The sequence below is a fragment of the Betta splendens genome, chromosome 21 (genome assembly GCF_900634795.4).
Source record: "Betta splendens chromosome 21, fBetSpl5.4, whole genome shotgun sequence".
NCBI lineage: Eukaryota > Metazoa > Chordata > Actinopteri > Anabantiformes > Osphronemidae > Betta > Betta splendens.
Window position 1 is genome coordinate 9,470,611 of NC_040899.1, and position 21,211 is coordinate 9,491,821.

At 51.7% G+C, this 21,211-nt stretch overlaps 2 protein-coding genes and 1 long non-coding RNA gene across 11 annotated transcripts in view; 1 reads left to right on the forward strand and 2 right to left on the reverse strand.

The window, feature by feature from the left end:
• Window positions 1-119: 119 nt before the first annotated feature.
• On the reverse strand, window positions 120-1,597 carry LOC129603473 (uncharacterized). Its single transcript, XR_008693354.1, has 2 exons — window positions 1,411-1,597; window positions 120-1,325 (listed from the first exon to the last, which is right to left on the reverse strand). It is a non-coding gene; the product is annotated as an uncharacterized LOC129603473 (long non-coding RNA).
• Window positions 938-8,104, forward strand: LOC114846751 (WD repeat, SAM and U-box domain-containing protein 1-like). Of its 2 annotated transcripts, XM_029135777.3 has the most exons (12): window positions 938-1,335; window positions 1,521-1,708; window positions 1,976-2,062; window positions 2,936-3,029; window positions 3,400-3,433; window positions 3,527-3,567; window positions 3,669-3,763; window positions 3,869-3,898; window positions 4,991-5,170; window positions 6,421-6,555; window positions 6,627-6,802; window positions 7,153-8,104. In XM_029135777.3, the coding sequence occupies exons 1-11, from the start codon at window positions 938-940 to the stop codon at window positions 6,776-6,778; spliced, it is 1,434 nt and encodes a 477-aa protein (XP_028991610.1). In that variant the 3' UTR covers window positions 6,779-6,802; window positions 7,153-8,104. The 2 variants fall into 2 exon arrangements, with proteins under 2 accessions (XP_028991610.1, XP_028991608.1); XM_029135775.3 differs by having other exon boundaries at window positions 3,400-3,567.
• The window catches only part of tanc1b (tetratricopeptide repeat, ankyrin repeat and coiled-coil containing 1b), a 57,552-nt gene continuing 44,434 nt past the window's right edge, over window positions 8,094-21,211 (reverse strand). For 5 of the 8 annotated variants that reach the window (XM_041068711.2, XM_029135770.2, XM_055504833.1 and 2 more), the window contains 17 exons: window positions 19,315-19,546; window positions 19,065-19,231; window positions 18,350-18,957; window positions 17,313-17,421; window positions 17,050-17,172; window positions 16,208-16,444; window positions 15,942-16,127; window positions 15,203-15,281; window positions 12,844-12,977; window positions 12,650-12,773; window positions 12,400-12,575; window positions 12,174-12,306; window positions 11,948-11,977; window positions 11,731-11,822; window positions 11,172-11,318; window positions 10,520-10,620; window positions 8,094-10,438 (listed from right to left, as the gene is read on the reverse strand). In XM_041068711.2, coding sequence (XP_040924645.1) covers window positions 8,950-10,438; window positions 10,520-10,620; window positions 11,172-11,318; window positions 11,731-11,822; window positions 11,948-11,977; window positions 12,174-12,306; window positions 12,400-12,575; window positions 12,650-12,773; window positions 12,844-12,977; window positions 15,203-15,281; window positions 15,942-16,127; window positions 16,208-16,444; window positions 17,050-17,172; window positions 17,313-17,421; window positions 18,350-18,957; window positions 19,065-19,231; window positions 19,315-19,546 — 4,167 coding nt within the window. In that variant the 3' untranslated portion in view covers window positions 8,094-8,949. Of the gene's footprint in view, window positions 10,439-10,515; window positions 10,621-11,171; window positions 11,319-11,730; window positions 11,823-11,934; window positions 11,978-12,173; window positions 12,307-12,399; window positions 12,576-12,649; window positions 12,774-12,843; window positions 12,978-15,202; window positions 15,282-15,941; window positions 16,128-16,207; window positions 16,445-17,049; window positions 17,173-17,312; window positions 17,422-18,349; window positions 18,958-19,064; window positions 19,232-19,314; window positions 19,547-21,211 lie in introns of those variants that run through there. The other 3 variants (XM_029135773.2, XM_029135774.2, XR_003784107.3) reach the window with 3 other exon arrangements.

Below are 21,211 nucleotides of genomic sequence, written 5' to 3' on the forward strand. Positions count from 1 at the left end.
GTGACCAGCTTTTTATCATCACTTTGTGTCTACAAGATGACTTGACTAATGTTCATTACTACATTTCCACCCACATACTTCACGTGTATTTATTATATTTTTAGTATTTATGTCTAGTCTTTTCTTAGAAAAAAAAAAACGATGATGAAGCTTTAATAAAATGTAAAGATCATTTTAGGCACTATTGACCAAGCCAATCAAAGTGTTTACAGCTTCGTGAATAGAGGATACCAGCAGTACTAGTGTTCACCTACTGTACATGTGTGAGAGGACAAACTGAAGTGGTGCTGTACATGTTTAGCTTGTGTTTTACTGTTTAAGAGCCTGATATCTAACAGACGTGGACCCACGGAACAGTCGTGTTGAACCTGTTGTCGTTGCACAGTGATGATTGTAGCATATAATACATTCTTGCCTAACACTGTACATTACCTGTGCTAATATGACCTCGAACGCTGCGGTCCCCTCAGTGTTGCAGTGCGTGGCCTTTAATAAACGGTGGAGGGAGGAGTGTATAGGAAACCTGGGAATAAAGTTCCAAACAGAATTCACCCGGTGCGTTCCGCCTCCAAGCATTTGCGTCAAACCGAGCCAGGCGCCCCGTGGAGCTGGCGTCCAGCTGGGACCGGACACGGTTTGGACCTGGAGGAATCTGAACGCAGCTCAAGTCGTTTTAAGGTGAATGTGGTGGAAGCAGTGGTAACTGTGTGGTGCAGATTAAAATTAAAAGGTATATGACGACGTATTCTAGTGGTTTAACCTTTGAACATGGTGTTGATAATAAACACACGTGACTGATAACAGCGTGGGCACGAGGCGGAAGTGCTTTAGGTCCCTCAGTTCTTCTCTCGCCAGCTGTTTGGGATTCGACCCCACTTCGCTCGCCCGTCTGAGCGTTTTGCGCCACCTCGCGAGTCCAGCGCTGCTTTTGCGGAACATGGCCTCGCTCCTCCGCACCCTCCGCGGCCACGCGGACGAGGTCAGCGGCTGCGCCTTCTCGCCGACCCTGCTCGCCACCTGCTCCGGCGACAAAACCCTGCGCGTGTACGACGCGGCGGACTTCGCGGAGCTCCCGTGTTCCCCCCTCGCGGGCCACGACTACGGCGTGCACTGCTGCTGCTTCAGCGCCTGCGGCCGCTACCTGCTCAGCTGCTCCACGGACGGCTCCGTCGTCGCGTGGCGGCCGCGCTCCGGCGAGGCGGCGGCGGTGCTGCGGCACCCGTCGCGCAGCCCGGTGCGCGCATGCGCGCTGGCTCCGGACTCCTCGCTGCTGCTGGCCGGGGCCTGCGACGGCACCGTGGCCCTCTGGGACTTCGGCTCCAAGGCTTTACGCAAGTACAGAATAACCCACCGTGACATAAACACCCTATGTTCTGCTTTTTGATTATTCCTCTCTAAACTCAGTCTCACCTTTAAATCCGATCCTCATGTTCTGAAGTCCGGATTAATGTTCCCCGATCAGCCCCTGCTGCTCTGCTCTCCCTGCAAAGTGGCAGCCAACTGTGTGATGTGTGTCTCAGATGCAGCGCGGTGAGCGAGGCCAGCGTCGTGGCCTGTTGCTTCTCCCCGTGTGGCCAGATGTTCGCGACAGGCTGCACGTCTGGAGACCTCAAGCTGTGGGACGCGGACGTCCGGCTCCTCCACGCTGAGAAGGACGCCCACGACCTGGGCGTCGCCTGCTGCAGCGCCGCGCCCGTCTTCAAAATAGGTGCGTGGGTTCATTATTGGAGGCGTCATTTTACTCGGCGTGTGAGGTTTTTCAGGTAGTATGCTGTGAACTAGTTAAAAGCCGCCGTTTGCTCGCTGTATTTGGATCAGAAGCGCAAGCGTTATCCTACAGTGTATTTACAGCGTGAAAGATGCAGTCGTGATTTGTGACTCCACACACACAGTCCATCACATCCTTTTTTCTCCTTCCTTCTTCATGTTTTCCTATTAAACTCTCAATGCGACTGTGGCTGTTTGTGTTCTGCAGACGGCTGCTGCGTGGAGTTTCGACTGGCCTCCTGTGGACAGGACAGCAGGCTGAAAATATGGATTGTTTCTCAGCGTGAAGGAGCAGGTACCGTTGGTTGACCCTGACCCCCCCCCCCCCCCCCTCCCCCCACTGAGAGAGGGAGGGAGGATGGAGAAGGATGGCACTGACTGCTGTAACCTTGAAATCTCTCTGCAGAATAGAAAGATTTTATTAGTGTGTGGAATAAATCAGCTGCAGCGCGGCTCATTAATAATGGATCACTTTAAGAGTTTCAGCCAAAATACAGCAGAAGAGTGTGTGTGTGTGTGTGTGTGTGTGTGTGTGTGTGTGTGTGTGTGTGTGTGTGTGTGTGTGTGTGTGTGTGTGTGTGTGTGTGTGTGTGTGTGTGTGTGTGTGTGTGTGTGATGTTCACATTTCATCTACTCTCATCCTGTACATTGTGTAACCAACCAGACGTGTGTACGATTGGGCCCCGTTGTTAGTGCTAACACGCGTTGCCGTGGTAACTACCGTTTCCGAGGAGGATGCGACGTGTCCCACATCTTGACCCGCTGTGGTCGTGAGCGTTCACGTGGAAGGACACAGAACAATGTCTGCGCTCGCGTCCTCTTTCACAAGGAGCGTGCAGCAGCGGCGGCGCCTTTTGTCTGCGGTTCACACCTCAACCTGTCAAGTGCACTGCTAAATGTTAAATTAAACCAGTTTTCTGCTCCCTGCTCATCTGCAAGCGGTAGCAGGAATTGAGTAATGTCTTTTGTGCCATAGTGGAGACAGGAGAACCAGCCTTTTTGTTTCTGAGCAGCTGTCATCAGGGGGCACAGCTGTGAGCCAGTGAGTGGTGAGGAAGTGCTTTGGCTGAAAGTTTGCTGGCTCCGCGGAGGGGAGGGAGGGAGCGTCTATGGGATGGATGAGTTCTACGTCTGATCTTCCTTGTTCTTGTGCGTCGTTGACCCGCAGCCTGCGCCGTCAAGCTGCTTCACACCCTCACCAGCCAGACGGCTCCAGTTCTGTCCTGTGCCTTCTCCTGCGATGGAGACCTGGTCGTCTCAGGGTAGGAAGCAGCTCAACGTATAGTTTCCTACCTCTTCTTACCTCGCTATGAAATAATTACTTCATTATTTTATTATTTATTATTACTTTATTATTTTATTTTATTCATTACTACATTCATTACAAACGCACGCTCTTCGTTACTGAGGTGCTAAACGCGGCAGTTCCGCAGTTGGCCACAAGGGGCGCTGTTTCGTTGCGTATCATCATGTTTGTCTCCTGTCGCTTCTGGCTTTGCCTCAAACATACTGAGGGTTAATCTGTTTGCAGCACATAGCTGAAAAAACGCTATTTCTGCCGGACTGTTTGACTAATTTCTGACTAGTTTGCCTAATGACATTCCTGTTGTTTGCTCCGTAACTATTTCACAGCTCGGTGGATAAAAGCGTCGCGGTGTATGAAGCGGTAAGTGAAGCACCAGAACCAGCTTCTCTCTGTCAGAGCTGCTGTAAACGCACACACGTGCCAAACGTTCCTGACCGGACCCTGTGTTCGCAGAACCTGGGATCGCTGCTCCACACGCTGAAACAGCACGACAGGTACGTGACCCGGTGGCCTCCTACATGAAACCTCATGGATGCGAGGGTCATGCCCCCCCCCCCCCCCCCCCCCCCCCCCCCCCCTCCTCCCCCCTCGGCAGGTACGTGACGGCCGTGGCCCTCTCCCCCACCGCCCCCTTGATGGCCGCCGGCTCCATGGACCGCACGGTGACCGTGTGGAGGATCGGTGCCGGCGGTGGGTGCACGCAGCAGCTCGCAGAGGCCCAGACGCCTCCCAGAGCGCTCTGCCTTAATCCTCGTGTCTCCTGTTAATGCTTTTCACTTTTATGTCCCTCCACAGCAGCTGAAGCCGAGCAGACAACGGGCCAAGGTAATTTCATCTTCTATGAGTTAAACAGCCTTTACTTGAAGTTGTGTGGTTTGTGTACGTGTGTGTAAATAGTTTGAATATTTCTCTCTGAGTTGATCCACTGTGCATGTTCTATACCGTGTGTGTGTGTGTGTGTGTGTGTGTGTGTGTGTGTGTGTGTGTGTGTGTGTGTGTTGGCACAAAAGTTACAATTCATTGACTCTGCGGCTTTAATGAATCAGGCCGGTATTTATTGGCATTAATGTCAGCAGATGCCATGTAAAAACCTTCTGGACCCGATTGGTTCGGTCCACGCTGGACGGGCTGTTATGTTGTCATCACTGGGCAAACGTCACACGGAGTGGGGTCTGTGTGGTTTCGGTGTCAGGTGTCGGTCGGGAGCATCTCTACTCGCTGGGTCTGTTCACTCATCAGCAGCTTCACCCTTTAGGCTGAGAAGAATGAAGACGATAAGAGGAGCTTCATACTGTTTGTGCGCGTGCGCGCTAATTAAAGCAGCGTGAGCGGTCCCGGTCCACAGGGAAGCGCTGAGGTTGTAACAGCTCTGGCAGCCGTCGCTCTGTGACTCAGCCTCGTAGACTGGAAGGCTCCACACTCTATGGCGAAAGGTGGGGTTAGTGTTACCGCGTGAGCAGCCAATAGCATCCAGTATCCCAGCGTTTGGGGCCGTTGTTTTCGACTTTAGCCAGAAAAGGTCACGTCTATGTGAGGAGGAGCTGTTTATCATGTGAATGGATCGATGTGATTTATTCCAGCGAGTAAATGCAGGAAGATGAGGTTGGAAAGCTAAAGAGCTACACCTGCACCTCCTCCTCGCGGCTAATGACGTGAGGCCCCGCTAACGGGCCGCTACGGCTCTGCCTCCCGTGATAAATGGCGGCCGCTCGCTCCCCGGCGCCACGTTCGGGTTGACGGCACCGTCGGACGGGGAAACGAGCCCCAGATTAATCTTCCCCCGCGTGATCGTCGGGCGGCGGCACCGACCGTCCTCTGTTCTCTGGACTGTGGAGAGGAAATAGTTTGCGCGGAATCAGATAAGTTTGGCCGTGGGAGGCTCCCCCCCCCCCTTACCCCCCGCCGTGTGTTTTGCAGGAAGGAAGCGGCCGGGTCACTGCAGGCCGCCGCTGCTCGCCGACTGGTCGGAGGAGGACGTGCGGAGCTGGCTGCGCGACGAGGGACTGGGGGAGCTGGTCGGCGCCTTCACAGCCCACGACGTGGACGGGCCGGAGCTGAGCCAGCTGAGCAGGGAGACGGCGGCGGAGCTGGGAATCGGTGCGTATGGAATGTGGAGCGCGCGGGGGGGGGGGGTTGATCCTAAAGACGCTCAACTCAATGGCGTGACATAAGCCGCTTTAGGAACGATCTAATTAATCCCTCGCCTCCTTAAAGACAGGGACAGTAAAGGATGACCTTTACTGTGCATCACAATGGGGCCCCTCTGGAAATAAGATTAGTCCACTCAGCCCATTAAAGACAAACAGTAACTCTCCCTGAAACGCGCGCACCGATGAGTTCGGAAGACGCGCTTCAGTCGGTGACTAGTTGAGACGCTCTGTGTCCTTGGCGCTTCGGTTTCTCGTTTAACCCCTCACGCGCCAGAGGGACGGAGGAAACGCTCAAACGCGCTTGACTCGATGAAATATTCATGAATCTTTGACCAACGGGGGGGGGGAAGCCTCTCTCTCGGTTCTAATTCTCAGCGTCTCAGCGGAGACGGCCTCGTTCTGCAGGTTTATTGTGACTCCTCATCAGATGATCTATCTAAATGTAAAGTGGACAGTAAAGCAGTAATATCTGGAGACAGGAGGGGGCTCATGAAAACCTCAGACCCCACGGAGCCGTGGAGTTGCTCCATCCTGTTGTAATTTAATGGATGAATCAGAGGCTTTAATGGCTTCAACGTGTTTCACCGAGGAGACGTTTTGACGGAGGCGCGGCCGCGTCTCCCGCAGGAGCTGAACAATCTGTGATTTACTTCCTCGTGCTGTGTTTCCTCAGTGCGGTGGGCACTCCAGACCCATCACGCGTCTTAATAAGCAGAAGCATATACAACCTCCCGGTTCTTCTTCGGCGAAACTACGCGATCAGATCAGATCAGATGCTTTTGAGTCTGGCGCGACTCGGGGCCACAGATCCATCACATGATCCAAACATGTCATTTCCACAGTCATTAACTTCAAGCGAGGAGCAGATGGTTTATCAAGCCTCCCTCAGCAAATGTGACTCAGCGACAAACCGCACCGAGGCGTTTTGTTCCTCATCACAGGGACCCAACGCTGGAGCTTAAATGGTTCAGCAGCCGAGTGGCGGCTGCTTGGCTTAAAGCCGGAGCTCGTCTCTGATGCTGGTAACTGATACACGAGGCTCCACGGGCTTAGAAAGCGTGCCTTGTATAATAATAATGTTTAGCTTTAGCGTGTTGGCGTTTGCACATGGAAACTAAAGAGCAAGTTCATTGGATGCATGTGGTGCAAGATGTGACGCAATCCGGCAGGAACCTGAACGCAGCGTCTGCTCCTCAGACTCCGTGGGCCTCCGCGGTCGTCTGCTGCGGAGGATCGAGGCCCTGAAGGCAGAACAGAGCGGCTCCGAGAGCCCAGACGAGTTCCTGTGTCCGATCAGCCGGGAGCTGATGAAGGATCCAGTCATCGCTGCAGGTCAGACGGCGTCCGGCTCTCTGTGTCCAGGTGCGTTCGTTTAGGGCTCACGACGCGGGTCTGCTCCACAGACGGATACTCGTACGAGCGGGAGTCCATCGAGAGCTGGATCCGAGGGAGGAACAAAAGCAGCCCCATGACGAACCTGCCTCTGCAGACGACCCTCCTGACGCCCAACAGGTCCCTGAAGACGGCCATAACCCGGTGGAAGTCCAGCCAGTAGAGCTGGAGCGCTGGAGACGAGCAGGTACTGAAGTAAATAATAAGTAATGAACCAGTAACACACTGATAGAACCAGAATGTCCCACTGTTCAATTCAATCCATTCAGAATGCATGTGCTGCTGTAACGCTAACGTTCAGACTCTGCTTTATTATGGGCTGTGCATCATTAGCCCAACAATGGTCGTTTGTGGCCTCAGTTCAGTTTGAATAATGGTGATTATGTAAGAAAGCACTTCCTCACTCACTAGTGAATGTTCAGCTTCTGTACGGTTTCCTTTAAATGCGCACAGACGGTTACGGCTACTCTAAACTTTAGTGCTTCTGCTTGATTATGCAAAGAAAGGTCCTATAATGAAGCAGAGGCTTTCTTCCAGGCCAGCATCGGATACTCTACTGGTGAAAGCTTTTGGACGCCGCTTGGAGACCCCCCGCTGTGCGTATGCGACAATAAAGAGCCTCCGAGGACCTTTCTGTGGATCCAGGAGGCAAGTTGAGCAGAACAGCGCCAATGGACTTGATGGTGCCCTTCATTATAAATGTGGAAACTTCCAGCCCGAGGCCTGAAGACCTTTGGGGACACTTGACAATTATTGTGGGCCCCATTCAAATTTGATCTGGGTGAGTTTGGTGGCGCTTCACAGACAGGCATCCAAACGGAAGCCCAGCAGAGAGGCTACTCGTGCTCTGCATTCCTGGGTTCTGTCGGACGGCGGGTCGACACGTTCTGACCCGGAGCGCTCCTCCACCGCGGAGCAACAGGCGAGGTGTCCGTCAGTGTGTGAGACACTAATACACGGTGAGGAGGGAAGGTGCCAGCGTGACCCGTGAGCTGCTGCTTCAACACAGAACAGCCTCCAAGTGCAGCGTTTCATGGGCTGTCACCAAAGGCTACTTAACATAATTACTGAACGCGTTGGTAAGTGGTGTTGAGTTAAGTGAGCAGAGCCACAGACCGTGTTGTTTGTTTTTTCCTCTGTGGGTCTTTATTGGTTTCTCCCGCGGTGGCTATGGCAGTAATGTTCTATTACAGTATGTGATCACAGCTAATAAAGCTCACAATACTGGAAACATGGCAACAATTGCATTTACCGTACAAACTAGAACAGCACTGATGCCCCCAGCGCCATTTGTTTTATAGTTTCATCCTCCGTAACATTAACTGCAATTGTAGCATGCACTTGAACGCAACATCACTGAGAATCGTAAAATGTCTTAGTAGCTGTGCAAAAATAACTATATAAAATATATTGCTTTTACAATTAACCAAGCCGTTGGCGCTGTAAATAAATTAAACTAAACTGCAACAACAAGCAGATACAGAAAGGACTTCGATGTTATTGGTGATTTATATAATGTACAAACATATTTAACAAAGACTCTTTAACACCATTTAAACAACTTTGTGCATAAAGTCAAAATACACAATTCTGGACTGGTCGATACACAGACGTAGACCTTCACTGAGAAGTAAAAGTCTGTATAATATACATAGTGTGAGGATCTGCAGGTGCTGGTCATATAATTAGAATAGCATCAAAAAATTGGTTCCATTCAAAAATTCAAAACATTTTGTATTAATGTTTAAATTTTCGGAGTTCCTGAATGTGGGGTTTTCATTGGTTGTCAGTTATCATCACAATTAAAAGAAATAAACTTCTGAAATATATCAGTCTGTGTGTTATGAATGAAGATAATGTACAAGTTTCACTTTCTGAATGGAATTAGTGAAATAAATCAACTTTTTGCTGATGTTCTGATTACATGACCGGCGCCTGTTTAAACCCGTTCTTCAGACTTGCTTAGACGTTCACCCACGACTCCCTCTGCTTCCACTCGACTGACGTTCACGGACCTCATTTCCACTCACTCAACTGCAATAACATGAAGCTGTAACTGAGCACTCGAGCGGCCTGACTGTAAATAAAGTGCTGTCTGTCCCGTTTTGCTTTGATGAGGACTGTACAGTACGCGTGCTGTTACTTCCTTCAGTGCAATGTCTTCAGCTTGTCTGACTGGTGGCGAACACGTAACAGACGGCGCCAGTGGGGAGGGGGGCGGCGGGTGAGGGGAGGGGGGTCCCGGAGCATCCATCCACTGCCTGCAGCCTGTGCTCACACAGCGAAACAGCGTCTGCGACGACTCCTCTTCAGATTGTTACAGCGCGTGCGTCTCTACACGTTTGACTCTATAAAGGAGCGCTTTGGTTTCATGGCGGCGACGTGCATGGCGGGATTCTCCCGCAGGCCGGCGGGCTTGTTGCCGTCCATGAAGCCGTGCTGCACGGCCAGCGCCGGCTTGGGCTCTTTGTAGCAGTTGGAGGCTTGGCAGAAGTCCTTGGCGTGCGTGCCGTTCTGCAGGCTGCTGGCGGCCACGCCCCCCTGAGGCGGCGGGGGCCTGTGCTGCTCCGGGTAGGCGCCCCCCGCCTTGGCGTACGGCGGCTCGCAGTCGAGCGGCGGCAGGACGTGGCACGAGAGGCCGTCGGACGAGTGGTTGAACCAGCCGCGGCCGGCGACCTGCAGGCTGTGGTGCTGCAGCTGCTGCTGCTGCTGCTGCTGCTGGAAGCGCGCCTTCTTGTCGGTTATGCCCATGAAGGGCCTGGGCTTGTACTCCGAGCCGCTCTGCTGGCTGGGCTTGGTCTTGGTGCGGACGTCGGGCCCCAGTTTGCCGCTGTCCGACAGGCTGCTGCTGGAAGCCAGGCTGCTGGTGGAGCTGGACACGCGCATGCTGCCGCCGCCGCCGCCGCCCGGAGGTCCCACTGCGCCGCACGGACCCTCCTTTAGAGAGTCGCTCTGGTTGCCCTGGGGGCCGGGACCGGAGCAGGCCAGCCCGTCCAGAGACGCGGAGTGGGCCGACAGCCTGTCTTTGCTCAGATCTCTGGAGCCGCTGCTGCTGCCGGCGGCGTAGGAGGCCTGGGACGAATGGAGGTTCTCGTGCTCGCAGCTGTGCCCCATGGAGGCGGCGGCGGCGGCCAGCGACACGCGGTTCCCGTACGCGGGCTCGTTGGGCGGGGGGCCCAGCGGGCTGATGTCGATGCCCGGGCCGGGCTTCAGCGCGCTGGACATGTGCCGGCTGGGTATGGGACTGGAGGGAGCGTACTGAGACCGGGGGCCAGAGCGGCCCCCCGTGGCCCCTCCTCCCGCCTGCATGGAGCTCATGTGCTGGTTGGTCTTCACGATCTGTGCCTGCTTGGTGGGCTGGAGGACCAGGCCCTGCTGGGCCACAGCCTCCCGGTGCTCTCGAGGATAGCGATGGGGGGGCGGGCGGCTGGGGCCCGGGGGAGGGCTGGGGCTCAGGCTGTTGCTGACGGGCTCGGAGGGTAAGACTCTGCTGTAGGAATGGCTGTTGTGTGGCCAGCAGGCTTCCGCGGCCCCGTCGTCCTCTTCGTCTTCCTCCAACACGTCCCTGTGGCCCTCCGCACTCCTGGCGAAGCAGCGCTCCGGAGGCTCCCCGTGTCCTTCCTCGCGCTCCTGGTCGGACTCGTGTCCTCCCGACGCCTGCAGGCCGCAGGCGGCTGCGGCGCCGGCGAGGCCCGCTTTGGTCTGCGTGCGCTGCATCTGTTTACACTCCTCCTCCACGCGAACCAGCAGGCGACGGATCTCCCGGTTGTTGGGACACAGCTTGGCCGCCTCGTGCAGGTCAGCCAGCGCTGCCGCGAACTGTCTGCGGACGGGAAAGACAGAGCAGAGGCGTCGGTTCGGCCTCTAACGTCTACAGAAGCCGGTCTGGGGCTGAACAGCTTACCTGCTGCTTCTTTTAGCTCGGGCACGGGCGTAGTAGGCCTCGTAGGATTTGGGTTTCAGCTCCAGTGCTTTTGTTGCAAACTCCTCAGCCATTCCGAAATCCTGCACGATGAGCATAAATTAAGAACAGGGTCAAAAAAATTTTGACAGATGACAGCTCCATAAGCATTTGATCGGTGGTCATTTATCTGAAGATGTTTTATCCATTGTGTGTCCGGTCACAGACCAAAGAAGCTTTAGACGCTGGAAGCTGAATTGAACACACTGCAGGAAACAGACAGAACTTCTCCGTACATGTCTCGTTAGCGTGTGCTATGTAATCACATTAACAGCTGTCCGTGCTTCACTAAAGCTCTGCAGAACCAGTTAGAGCCTCAACTCAGACAACAGCTCATTATTCTACGTCCACTGCAGCTTAAACACTTACTTAACTGATCCTTCTATTAAAACCTTAAACAAGGCTTGGACACTATCCAAGCACACACGTGCAGAAAGGGTAATTGTTTTAAAACCAGATCTGAGGTGATGTAGCGCACGTGTGTGTCAGGTTGACAATTCTTTAGCTTAACAGTCCCCATTATAACATTCATTCTTTTTTTGGTCATTAAAAGAAAAATGGATTATGCTAAAAAACGGTCCCTTGAGAGGCTTACATTGGTTTTCCTGCGACAGCGGGAAAGGTTGAGGTACAGGGAGACTCTCAGGTCTTTAAATGCCTTCAGATCGTCGCCAAAGCCTTCTCTAGGAAACTTCCTCAGGGCATACTGGTACCTCTGGGCCGCCTCTTTCATCTTCCCTTTCTGGAGGACACGGAGTGAGCAAATCATGCAGTGAGGACAAGGACAATGTGGGGGAGAGAAGCAGGTCAAGGCATTCAACAGATGCTCCCATGATGGCTGTTCTCTGGCTTAAGCTGCTCGTCTCATCAATCAATGAACGACATGCAAGTGAGGACACACACACACACACACACACACACACACACACACACACACACACACACACACACACACACACACACACACACACACACACACACACACACACACACACACACACAGAGGTTTGGCCTTTCTTCTACCAAACTCAATCTGTTCACTGTCAGGCATCCTTTTGTAAATGATGGGGAACACACACAGCAATTTGTTTTTCTAAAATCTTACTGATTATTACAGTGGCCTAAACAATGCTTTTCATCCTGCAAGTCATCACCTTGTAAAGTAGGTTTCCCTCCTCCATGAGCTTCTGAAGAAGGATGATGAGGATGTCAGGCTTGGAAGTAGCCATGGCCCAGGCAGCGTTCCCTGTGTGCAGACACGGACAGGACGGGAGTCAGGAAAGACAAGTCAGGCCGCCGCCGCAGGTGCTAACGCATGATCACTTTATACTCTGGGAATTGGCACGAGGTAAAGTTACCTAAAGATTGTACCTGATCGATCATAAGGCGACGTTCTGTAGCCTTATTTATTGAAAGCAGTGAGGAAAAGAGCGAAGAGGGAGAGTGAGGAGCGAAGGAGCAGAATCGTGTTGTAAACAGCTTTGTTATTTCATCATATAAATATGATGACATAATACATGCAGATGTCTATGAGTGTTATGTGCAGTAGGTCATGAGTCGGGGTGTTGGTACCAGTTGGTAGCGACTGAGCTCTTACCCAGCTTGGCCCCTTTCTTCAGCAGAGTGACCACCACCGACGTGTTCCGGCAGCCGATGGCTCGGTCCAGAGGCCTCATCCCACTGTAGTCCACGTGCTCGATCACAGCTCCTCTCTCCACCAGGTACTGGACCTGCACGGGCACATTCAGGACAGCACGCGCTCAGATCACTGTCCACTGTCTGACGGTGAGCGGACAGCGTCAGTTCGAACGCCATGCACTCACGATCTCGGCGTCGCCGTAAAACGCCGCCAGGTCCAGCGGCGTCCGTCCGTTCTTGTCCGTGTGGTCCACGACGGCGCCTTTCTCCGCCAGGAACTGCACAACGTTCTTGTGTCCCTTCAAACAGGCCCAGCTCAGCGGCGTCAGTCCCTCCTTGTCCATGGAGGTCAACGATGCACCTTCAGAGAAGCAGAACGCGGTGAATAATAAGTGAGGACGTTGCTGACGTGCTGATGCTGGCGCGGCCGCTGACCTTTGCACAGCAGGAAGTCCACGGTGCTCAGGTGACCCTCGCAGGCGGCCACCATGAGGAGGGTCCGGCCCTGCTTGTCGCTGATGTTGATGTCGGCGCCGCGCTGCAGCAGCAGCTCCGCGATCTGGGAGACGCAGGGACACAATGAGTGGGTTGAAGGAGAGACCCCTATCTTAGGGGGGGCGAGGCCTCACCTGCCAGTGTCCCTGTCGGACCGCGCAGAACAGAGGGGACACCCCCCTTTGGTTGACCTGCTGCACCACCGCCCCCTGCTCCAGCAGGAGGCCGCACACCTCCATCTTCCCCCGGCCCGCCGCCGCCGTCAAGGCTGCAGAGGTGAGGGCGAGATTAAAGTGGAATTCAAGAATTAAAAGTTGGCAAACGCGATAACGTGTACAGTCCACTACACAGACTTATTAGAGAGCGAAGGAGATAAACAGTCTTATTAGTATTATTATCGCAGAGAAGATGAGCAAAGAAATGCTGGCTAACGTTGGGCTCTAATTATGTTATGCTTATTAAACTCATTAAAATCCTGCCTCAAGCTGCCTAAGAGGAACAGAGATGAAAATCCCTTCACTTTAAGCACAACCAGTAAAACACCAGCAGCGGCAACCGTTTTGTTAAACGCCCGCGTTTGTTTACATCCCGCGTTCTTTCTACACACGATGGATGCTGGCGGGGAACGGCGGCCGGCAGCAGGTGGGTCGGTCCCCGGTCAGCGGCCGCCGAGGCTCGCGACGGCTCCGCTCTCGCGTTCACCTCCGAGGTTTAAAGACGCCGCCTGAGCCTCCGCGTGTGACCAACGTCCTCCATCTGGCTGCGCAGTCGCCGCAGCCAAGCAGCTCCACCCTCCTTCTGCTCAGAATGTGCGTCCCAGTCGAGAACAACGGCCCCTGAGCAGCTAAACTTAGGAACAGTCCAGGTGCTGCTGATCGGGATCTGAGGTTATGACGAACAGCTGTACTCTGCAAAGCGTTAATCTGTTGATTTCTTCTCAGAATCCTCCTGCTTGGCCCTTAAACCAACATGTTTCGCTCCATCTGTACCTATAAATTCTCGGTCTTCAGTTGCTTGTTATTACAACAATAGTATGATATGATTTAGGATTCACGTGAATTTGCCCTGTGTTTGAAGCAGAAACATTCTGTATATACTGTGCATCTAACTGAAACAGTGTGAAAGAAATTCCTAAAATAATATTGTTCCTTAAAGATTAAATATTTGCAACAGCAGATTTCGCTGGTCTCCTCCTGCTACTGTGTCTGAGCACCAGTGAAAATGGATCTTGCAGTTAAATGATCTTTCTTTGCATAACGGGGAAGTGCTTCGCATCCTAAGAAGGGATTTCTGAAGATGAAGCTTGCACAGATGTACAATCCAATCTGCCTCTATTTAAACACAGGAGACACTGGACCAATTTGCATAGACATTGAATTTTAAATGCGAAATACATTTTCATAGAGACAGGTTGTTATCGGGAAACTGCTCTGGAGGCAATGATGAATGGCCCGTTTTCAGCGGGATATTTCAGATGTGCGTCAGCTCTGATGTTCTCGGAACCAGAGCGCCGGTTGCTACCAGGCCTCCTCGCTGAACGGTACACGAGGTGACACTGCTAATTTTATTATATCACTCACTTCAAATATTTTCTGTTGATCACGATGTAAATATTTGTCCATTATGTTCAGCCAATCGCTCCACAGAGTGCAGACTGACCTAGGATCAGCCTCCAACAGAGACACGCACACAGACTATTAATAAATCTCTTCTTTTTCATCTATTCTGGTGTGATTGTTTATAACAAAGGCAGCAGATGCTCAAAAAACTAGAAGCACGCGTTCAAATAAGGCGATGTGAAGGTTTTTGGTTTCTTTTGGTGAACGTTTAAAGCTTCAGGTCACCAGTCTTTCAGTGCAAGGATGAGAGGTAGCGTTTCAAAGCATTCAGCCCTGAAAATGATCAGAGATGCTGCTGCTGTAACACATCGTGTCTGAAACTCCCATTAAGTACCAGAAGTATTTTAGAGCTGAAAGTAGAACCCAGACAGAAAAGCAAGGCTCCAAAACATACACCACCTCTCACCGCTGCACACACACATTACACACTGATATTCTGCACAAACTATAAAATATATACCACAGCACATAAGCTCTGCAGTGGTTAAACTTTCAAGAAGCCTGGACCTTTTCCGAGTGCGTGATGATACTGCAGAGGTCCTGTCTGCTCTGTAACAATGTGATCAGCCTTGACTGCTAGCTAGATTTTACTGGATAATATTCAATGTTGCAATAAATGGCTTTTTATGCACTTAAGGAATAAAAAGAAATAATTTTCCTCATCACGCATCAGAGCAAACAACAATATTCGCGGCGCAGCTACGTGAGTAGAGATGTAGCGTTACTCCACAAACTCCAATGTACAGCGTCAGTAGCAGTCTCAGAGCGCTGCATCACGATAGCATGCAATTATAGCAGCGATGTCCAGAATGCTAGAACAGCAGGCGTCAACGCATGAGAGGCGTCGAACGCGGGGAGATGGATGAAAACATACCTGTCTCTCCCCACAGAGTGTCGCAGCCATCAACCTGCACAGCGTGCTCATTATTCAAAGCCAGCAAGCCGATCACAACCTGCCAAAGAGAAAACTTAGATTAATGGCGCACTGTACTCTTCCAGCATGAGATATCAAATAAAGCTTCAAGAGGTAAAGGACAGTATAATTATGTGGATGTGTAAGAAGGAAAAACCCAAGTTAAAGTGATTTCTGTTTAATCACGCTGGACTGGAGAGATGCTGGTGCCTGAACCACCAGCAGGTTAGAAGAGTCCAATCTGATCTGAAACAGGGTTTCCTGTTACAGCATGTGAGCCGAGGGCTTAGCCCAGCCCGCTACGGTTCTGTACTTCTACACGGGGCCTTGGGATGAGGAGGCCACAGTAAACCCTCAGCCGACAACGCACCTGGGTAGCTGAAGGATGAAGGCGCTACACTGTGATCGATCTCTGAATCCTGCATTCAGCGCTACAGCTACAGCTACAAGGCCAGAAAACAAAGGTGCAGTCTAACCTTTAGTCATCATCACTGAGAAAAAGGCTGCTTCTAGATTTTACCCTTCTCCTCTGATTGTTCCAAAAGAAAATGTGAAGACAACAAGGAGGAGGTGTGAGATGTACAAATAGTATCTTGTTTTTTGTAAGATGTTATGGTTTAATGAAACCTCTCCTTAGTTTCCTTATCATATCCTCAGGCTCATTAATCTAATTGTGTGGACCAAAGCGTGCGTGCGTCACCTCTGCGTGTCCCATGCTGGACGCCGCTATCAGAGCCTGCTGCAGAGCTTTGTTCTTCAGAGCACAGTCCTGCTGCGGCCCCTCGCCGCTCCACTCCAGCTCCAGCAAATACAGGACGATGTCCAGGTGTCCTCGAAGAGCAGCGTGGACCAGTGCACACTGGCCACTCTTATCCGTGTGATTGACCTGGGAGGGATGCAGAACTGATCCAGCACTTTGCATGAGCACAGGGTCATAATATGCCTGCAGTGCTGGGGGCTCCTCACCTTGGCCTCCCTCTTGCAGAGCAGCACGACCAAGCCCAGGTGTCCGGCAGCAGCCGCGAAGCTGAGGGGGTTCATGCCGTTCTCCGACACCACGTCCACGCCGGCGCCGAACTCCAGCAGCAGCGAGGCGATCTCCTGGTGGCCGAGGTGGCACTGAACGCACAGCACCGGCGCGTTGTTCAGGACCTCCGTGCGATAATTCACGTTGGCGCCGCCGAGCATCAGCAGCCGGCTCACCTGATTGTGCAAACGCGGGCGCAAACAAAGACAGATGGTGTTGGAATCGTCAAATACACCTGGACCATCTGTGCCTCTGCACAGATGAAGAGTTTTCAGCGTTTTCCCCGTTTGGAAGTCATCATGTGGGAAAGAAGTTTTTCCAGCCATTATGTTGTTCAAGTCAAATTCCGATTGAAGGAAAGATTCCTGACTAATTTGAATCCTAAAAATGTGATTCCAAATCCCTTTGTGAGTAATGTTAAGGTTGTTGTTTATCAAGAAAAGGTCAGTAAATTATAGTAAACTTTGTTCCACTTCCCGTTTAAATCAATGCTGTCTGTTCATGACAGGAGACACGAAGGCCAGTTCGAGGTCTGTCGTGATGATATACATGATTGCTCACAAGCAAACAACGAAAAGTGATGGAATTGAAACACTCGGATGATGGAGAAGAGAAAAAGGCAGAATCATTTACAGCTAAACACAAGTGAGTCCAGTGTTTGTTTGCCACTGGCAGACCAAGTGTTGTGTGCGACAGCTGAGCATCTCAGCTGTCGCACACTCTGCATACTAATCATGATGAAGTGTCCATCATAAAGTGGGTTCTCCGAGCAGACATCTACCTTGACGTTGGGCGTGTAGAGGTTCCTCAGGGAGGCCAGCGCTGCAGAGAGGCCGTCGGCGCTACAGCTGATCCACAGAGCCTGCAGAACGCTGGATGAGACGCCGGTTCTTTTACTCAGGCCCTGCACGCGAACACAGACACAGACTAGTACATATATCATTCACGCACACACACAACGTAGTGAACATTCCCTGCGGCCCTGGTCCACAGTCAAAATACATAAATAATGAGAGTGGACGCGTAGAGGGCCAGTGGCTGTACCTTGAAGATGTGTGCTTTGAGGATGTGATGTCCCAGCTCCATGGTCTGCTGACGATTCAGTTTCCCCTCTTGGCGGGACAACATGAAAGCCATGAGCGCGTGGCCAGATCTGGATTAAGAAACAAACACGCTAATTCTGGATACGAGGAGCACGTTGCTGAGGAAAACTATTAAAAATGCGGAAGAGGGGTCCAGTGGAGAATAAGGAAGAATGCAGAAACCCCTGGGCTCTCCTTTTGCCTCTTTACTCAGCCACACTGGCACTAATTTATGCAGGACTTCATTAAAAGGACATGCATGATTGCAGATCACTGTGAAATGGATAAAAGTCTCTCTAATGGTGCCTGAGCACAAACATAAGGAGCTGTGCAGCCAGCCTTTGTGTGCATGTTCATTCTCTGTGCCAGACTCCGGACCTTTGTTTTGTTTTTTTTAATGACGATAGCAGAAAAAGCGGCGGCCGACCAGAATATGAGACTTGGGTCCATTTACAGACACGCAGTGAGAGCAGAGGTGCTCCTGACAAGCAACAGAGTGGAAACAACCCCGAAGTGACATCATCCAGTGTGGTCCCCGATGTCAGGGAAGCAGCCCCATAATTAGGCAGGCAGGGAAATAAAGCAGACGACTGAATTAGTGGGCTGGAAGGACAGCGGTCGCTTTCTGCTAACGTCTACAACCAGGGAGAAGAAGAGGCTTGATTACGTTCGCTAAGAGCTCCAGGCTAAAGATGAAATGCTTTCAGTAATACAGAATGAAGCTCCGCGTGCCAGCGGTGTCTTTGTAACAAAATAAACAGCCGAGTAACAAGAGCATGTGTAAAGAATGGGTTGTTATGATTAGAGTAAATATCTGGAACATCGCAAATTCAATTTCCTCCCCCGACTCCGCGCTGAGTCACGCTGCATTTATTGATAAGAAGCTTTCACAAAGTCCTTTCTGTTAGTGCACCGCTGCCAAGCAGCCGGCGTGATGACTCGGCCAGAACGTAACAGATAAGCAGAGCTGTGGACGGCGGGCCAAGCGCCGCCACTGACCTGGGGTCGCAGAGGAAGTCGGCGCTCTCCCCGTCGGCCCTCCACACCAGCCACTCCCTGAAGGAGGGGTGGCAGAACATGCGCGTCTTGTCCCGCCGCCGGACGAGGAAGCACGCCAGCAGCTCCATGCGCTGCTGGAAGTCCTCCCAGTGCAGCTCGCCGCGCGCCAGGCCCGCGTTGACGGCCTGGAACAGCTGCTCGTCGGTCAGCGGGTGCAGCGACGCCAGCGCCACGTTGAGCACGGGCAGCGAGCGCTCGAACGCCGAGTTGGTCATGAACTTCATGTTGCACTGCAGCTGGTAGAGCTCGGCCAGCGAGACGGGCACCACTTTGTAGCTGGAGCTCTTGATCACCAGGTGGCCGCGCTCGAACAGGTCCAGGGTCAGTTTGAGGTACAGGTAGGAGCCCTGGCTGCGGGAGATCAGGTGGCTGCTCAGCTTGCCGACCGTGACGGGGTCGGCCTTGCCGTTCAGGCTAATGTTGTTCATGATATCCTTGCTGCCGTTGATCCGATACTGGATATACGCATTGAGGTCATTGCTGATCTCTTTGTTGTCGGAAATGTCGTCCAGTGAGATTTTGGAGAAGGGCAGAAGACTGGTGATCTCCTGCGGAAGGAGCAAGGAATGAGTCACATTTCAATACACTGAACTCAAGAGGAATGAAATGAACAGTCTCAATAATATCCTCCATTTCTGAGCAGTCAGGTTCTTACCAGCAAGTTGACCCGGACTGTGACAACCAGTTTAAGCCAGGAGGGGAACTTGGTAATGATCTTAGTGATGAAGGAGGCCACAGTGTCTCCGTAATCAGGCTTATGGAACTCTGCTTCGTTCAGCCCATCGATCAGGATGATGTGGTCCTCCTCTGGAATCTTGCGCTCTTAAAGTCAGATAATAACAGTTTGTCTTCCTGCAGTAAGTGAGCGTGTTTATACTTACTGTACATATGCGGCGGCGCTTTACCTTTTCGCAGGACGGCTAGCGGCTCCAGGACGCCCCTTCGGAACGCCGCCATGGGGTCCTGGACGCAGGAGCGCAGGCTCAGCATGCTCTGGAGGTGGGGCTCCTTCAGCAGCAGCTCCCTGTAGGCGCTGAGCTGGTGCGCTCTGCACAGCAGGGCTGCGATGCTGTGTACGAACTCTGGTACCAGGCAAGTGTATGTATTGTCTGCCTGGCAGTAGTGATACGCCACCACCTGAAACGCGATAGGAAAACAAAAAGGCTCGGATTCAGACTGGAATCATAATCCATCCATCCATTGTCTGAACCACTCGGGCCCAGGTGCTTTATGCTGCAAGATGACTAACCGACACGAATGGGGCAAAATTAATAAAGGACTCAGCTTTGGAAATGAAAAATATGCAAATAAGCTCTAAGCTTTTAACTGAAACTAAACTGAACAGTGTTAGTATTAGGTGCCACATATTACTGTACATTTGTCAACCAACCATCCAAACCCACACAGAAGAGACGATGATGCATCAGGTTCATAACAAATCATATCATATCATATCTCATCTGCTGTTTCATTCAGAGCATAGAACAATATTCTCTACTGGGTCATTTTAATGCTGCTCACTGTTTGTGTGAGTAAAACAAGTCTGGCAGGTATTACGCAGACAGACACGCATTCAGACGACGGCCTCATCAATGAGCAATGCGAGTCCCAACAATGATGCAACACTGCGCAGCAGTTCATCCACCGGCTAAACAATGCATTTGCCTAAAATGTGGCCCCGTCACAGGAGAGCAGGCATCAGGCTCGAGGCCTCGGCGCTCCCGTTGTGAGGCCGCGTTTAACTCAACGATTAAAGAGGAGTGACAGAAGCTGCTCAGCGTTGCATCAGTATTCACACATCACAGGAACAGCGCTCCTGCGAGAGCGCCTGTTGGAAACACTTTGCACAATAATTGGCTGGAGGGATACTGCTTGGCTTTCACATTTACAGTAAATGGGCCTCGGCAGCATGAAGTCAGCAGGCTGCTACATAAACCTCGGTATTTCCAGTGACATGGGAGCCAGACAATGCTTGTCCCATGCACCATTTCACTATTAAGGGTGTCGTTGACAGGGCGAAACACCCGGAGGTGAGAGAGTGACAGTGGGAAACAAGGATTGGACCCATTCACACACGGTGACGGCCTGAGCCACCGACTCTTCCACATCCACAGAAGATAAACGTTCTGCCACTCGAACAGCCGTTAATCACAAAAGATGCAGACGCTGCCGCTGATTTCGTTTTCTAACGGAAAACAAAAATGAAAGGCACGATAACTATCGAAACACTGTCAATTCAGACTCTAATAGCACCAACAGAGCTCATCAAGCAGAACTAACATTTATAGAAAACGCTCCACAAACTGAGCCGCACACTTGACGAGTCAGAGGAAGCACTGCAGAAACATGGCAGACAAGTGGTCAATAATAATGACGAGAGGGTTGTTGAATAAAATGCAGCCATTTTAACACAGCGACTGCATAAAAAAACAAACCGGACGCTTCTCAAATTCATAGCCTCTTTCTCTTTTGTGAAGTGTGAACAGTATCCACTGAGGGGCCAAAGGTTATTTTGTCTTTTTTTAAGTCAACAATGAAGATTAAAAAAACATTAGGACGCGTGGAACGACCTGCAGAGGACCTTCATTGCATGACGTGCTGCATCCAATTCTCTCCTGCGTGATCACCTGGAAATAATTAAATAATTTGCTGTCACGTGCTGCCGCTGTTGTGAGGACTGGCCTTGATGCTGCAAGTTTGAATGCTGCCGGGTGAAGAACACTCAAAGCCGCGGCAGCTCAGATGTTACCTTTAAAGGAAGAGTCTTTATGAAAAACTCTGCTTCTTCTATCACTACGCTGT

What these genes read in the sequence shown, in the direction of transcription:
- LOC114846751 (XM_029135775.3), top strand. Translation starts at nt 938, where the DNA reads ATGGCCTCGCTCCTCCGCACCCTCCGCGGCCACGCGGACGAGGTCAGC. An exon ending in GGCTCCAAGGCTTTACGCAA is followed by an intron (nt 1,336 to 1,520) that starts GTACAGAATAAC and finishes TGTGTGTCTCAG; the next exon opens with ATGCAGCGCGGTGAGCGAGG. An exon ending in CGCGCCCGTCTTCAAAATAG is followed by an intron (nt 1,709 to 1,975) that starts GTGCGTGGGTTC and finishes TGTGTTCTGCAG; the next exon opens with ACGGCTGCTGCGTGGAGTTT.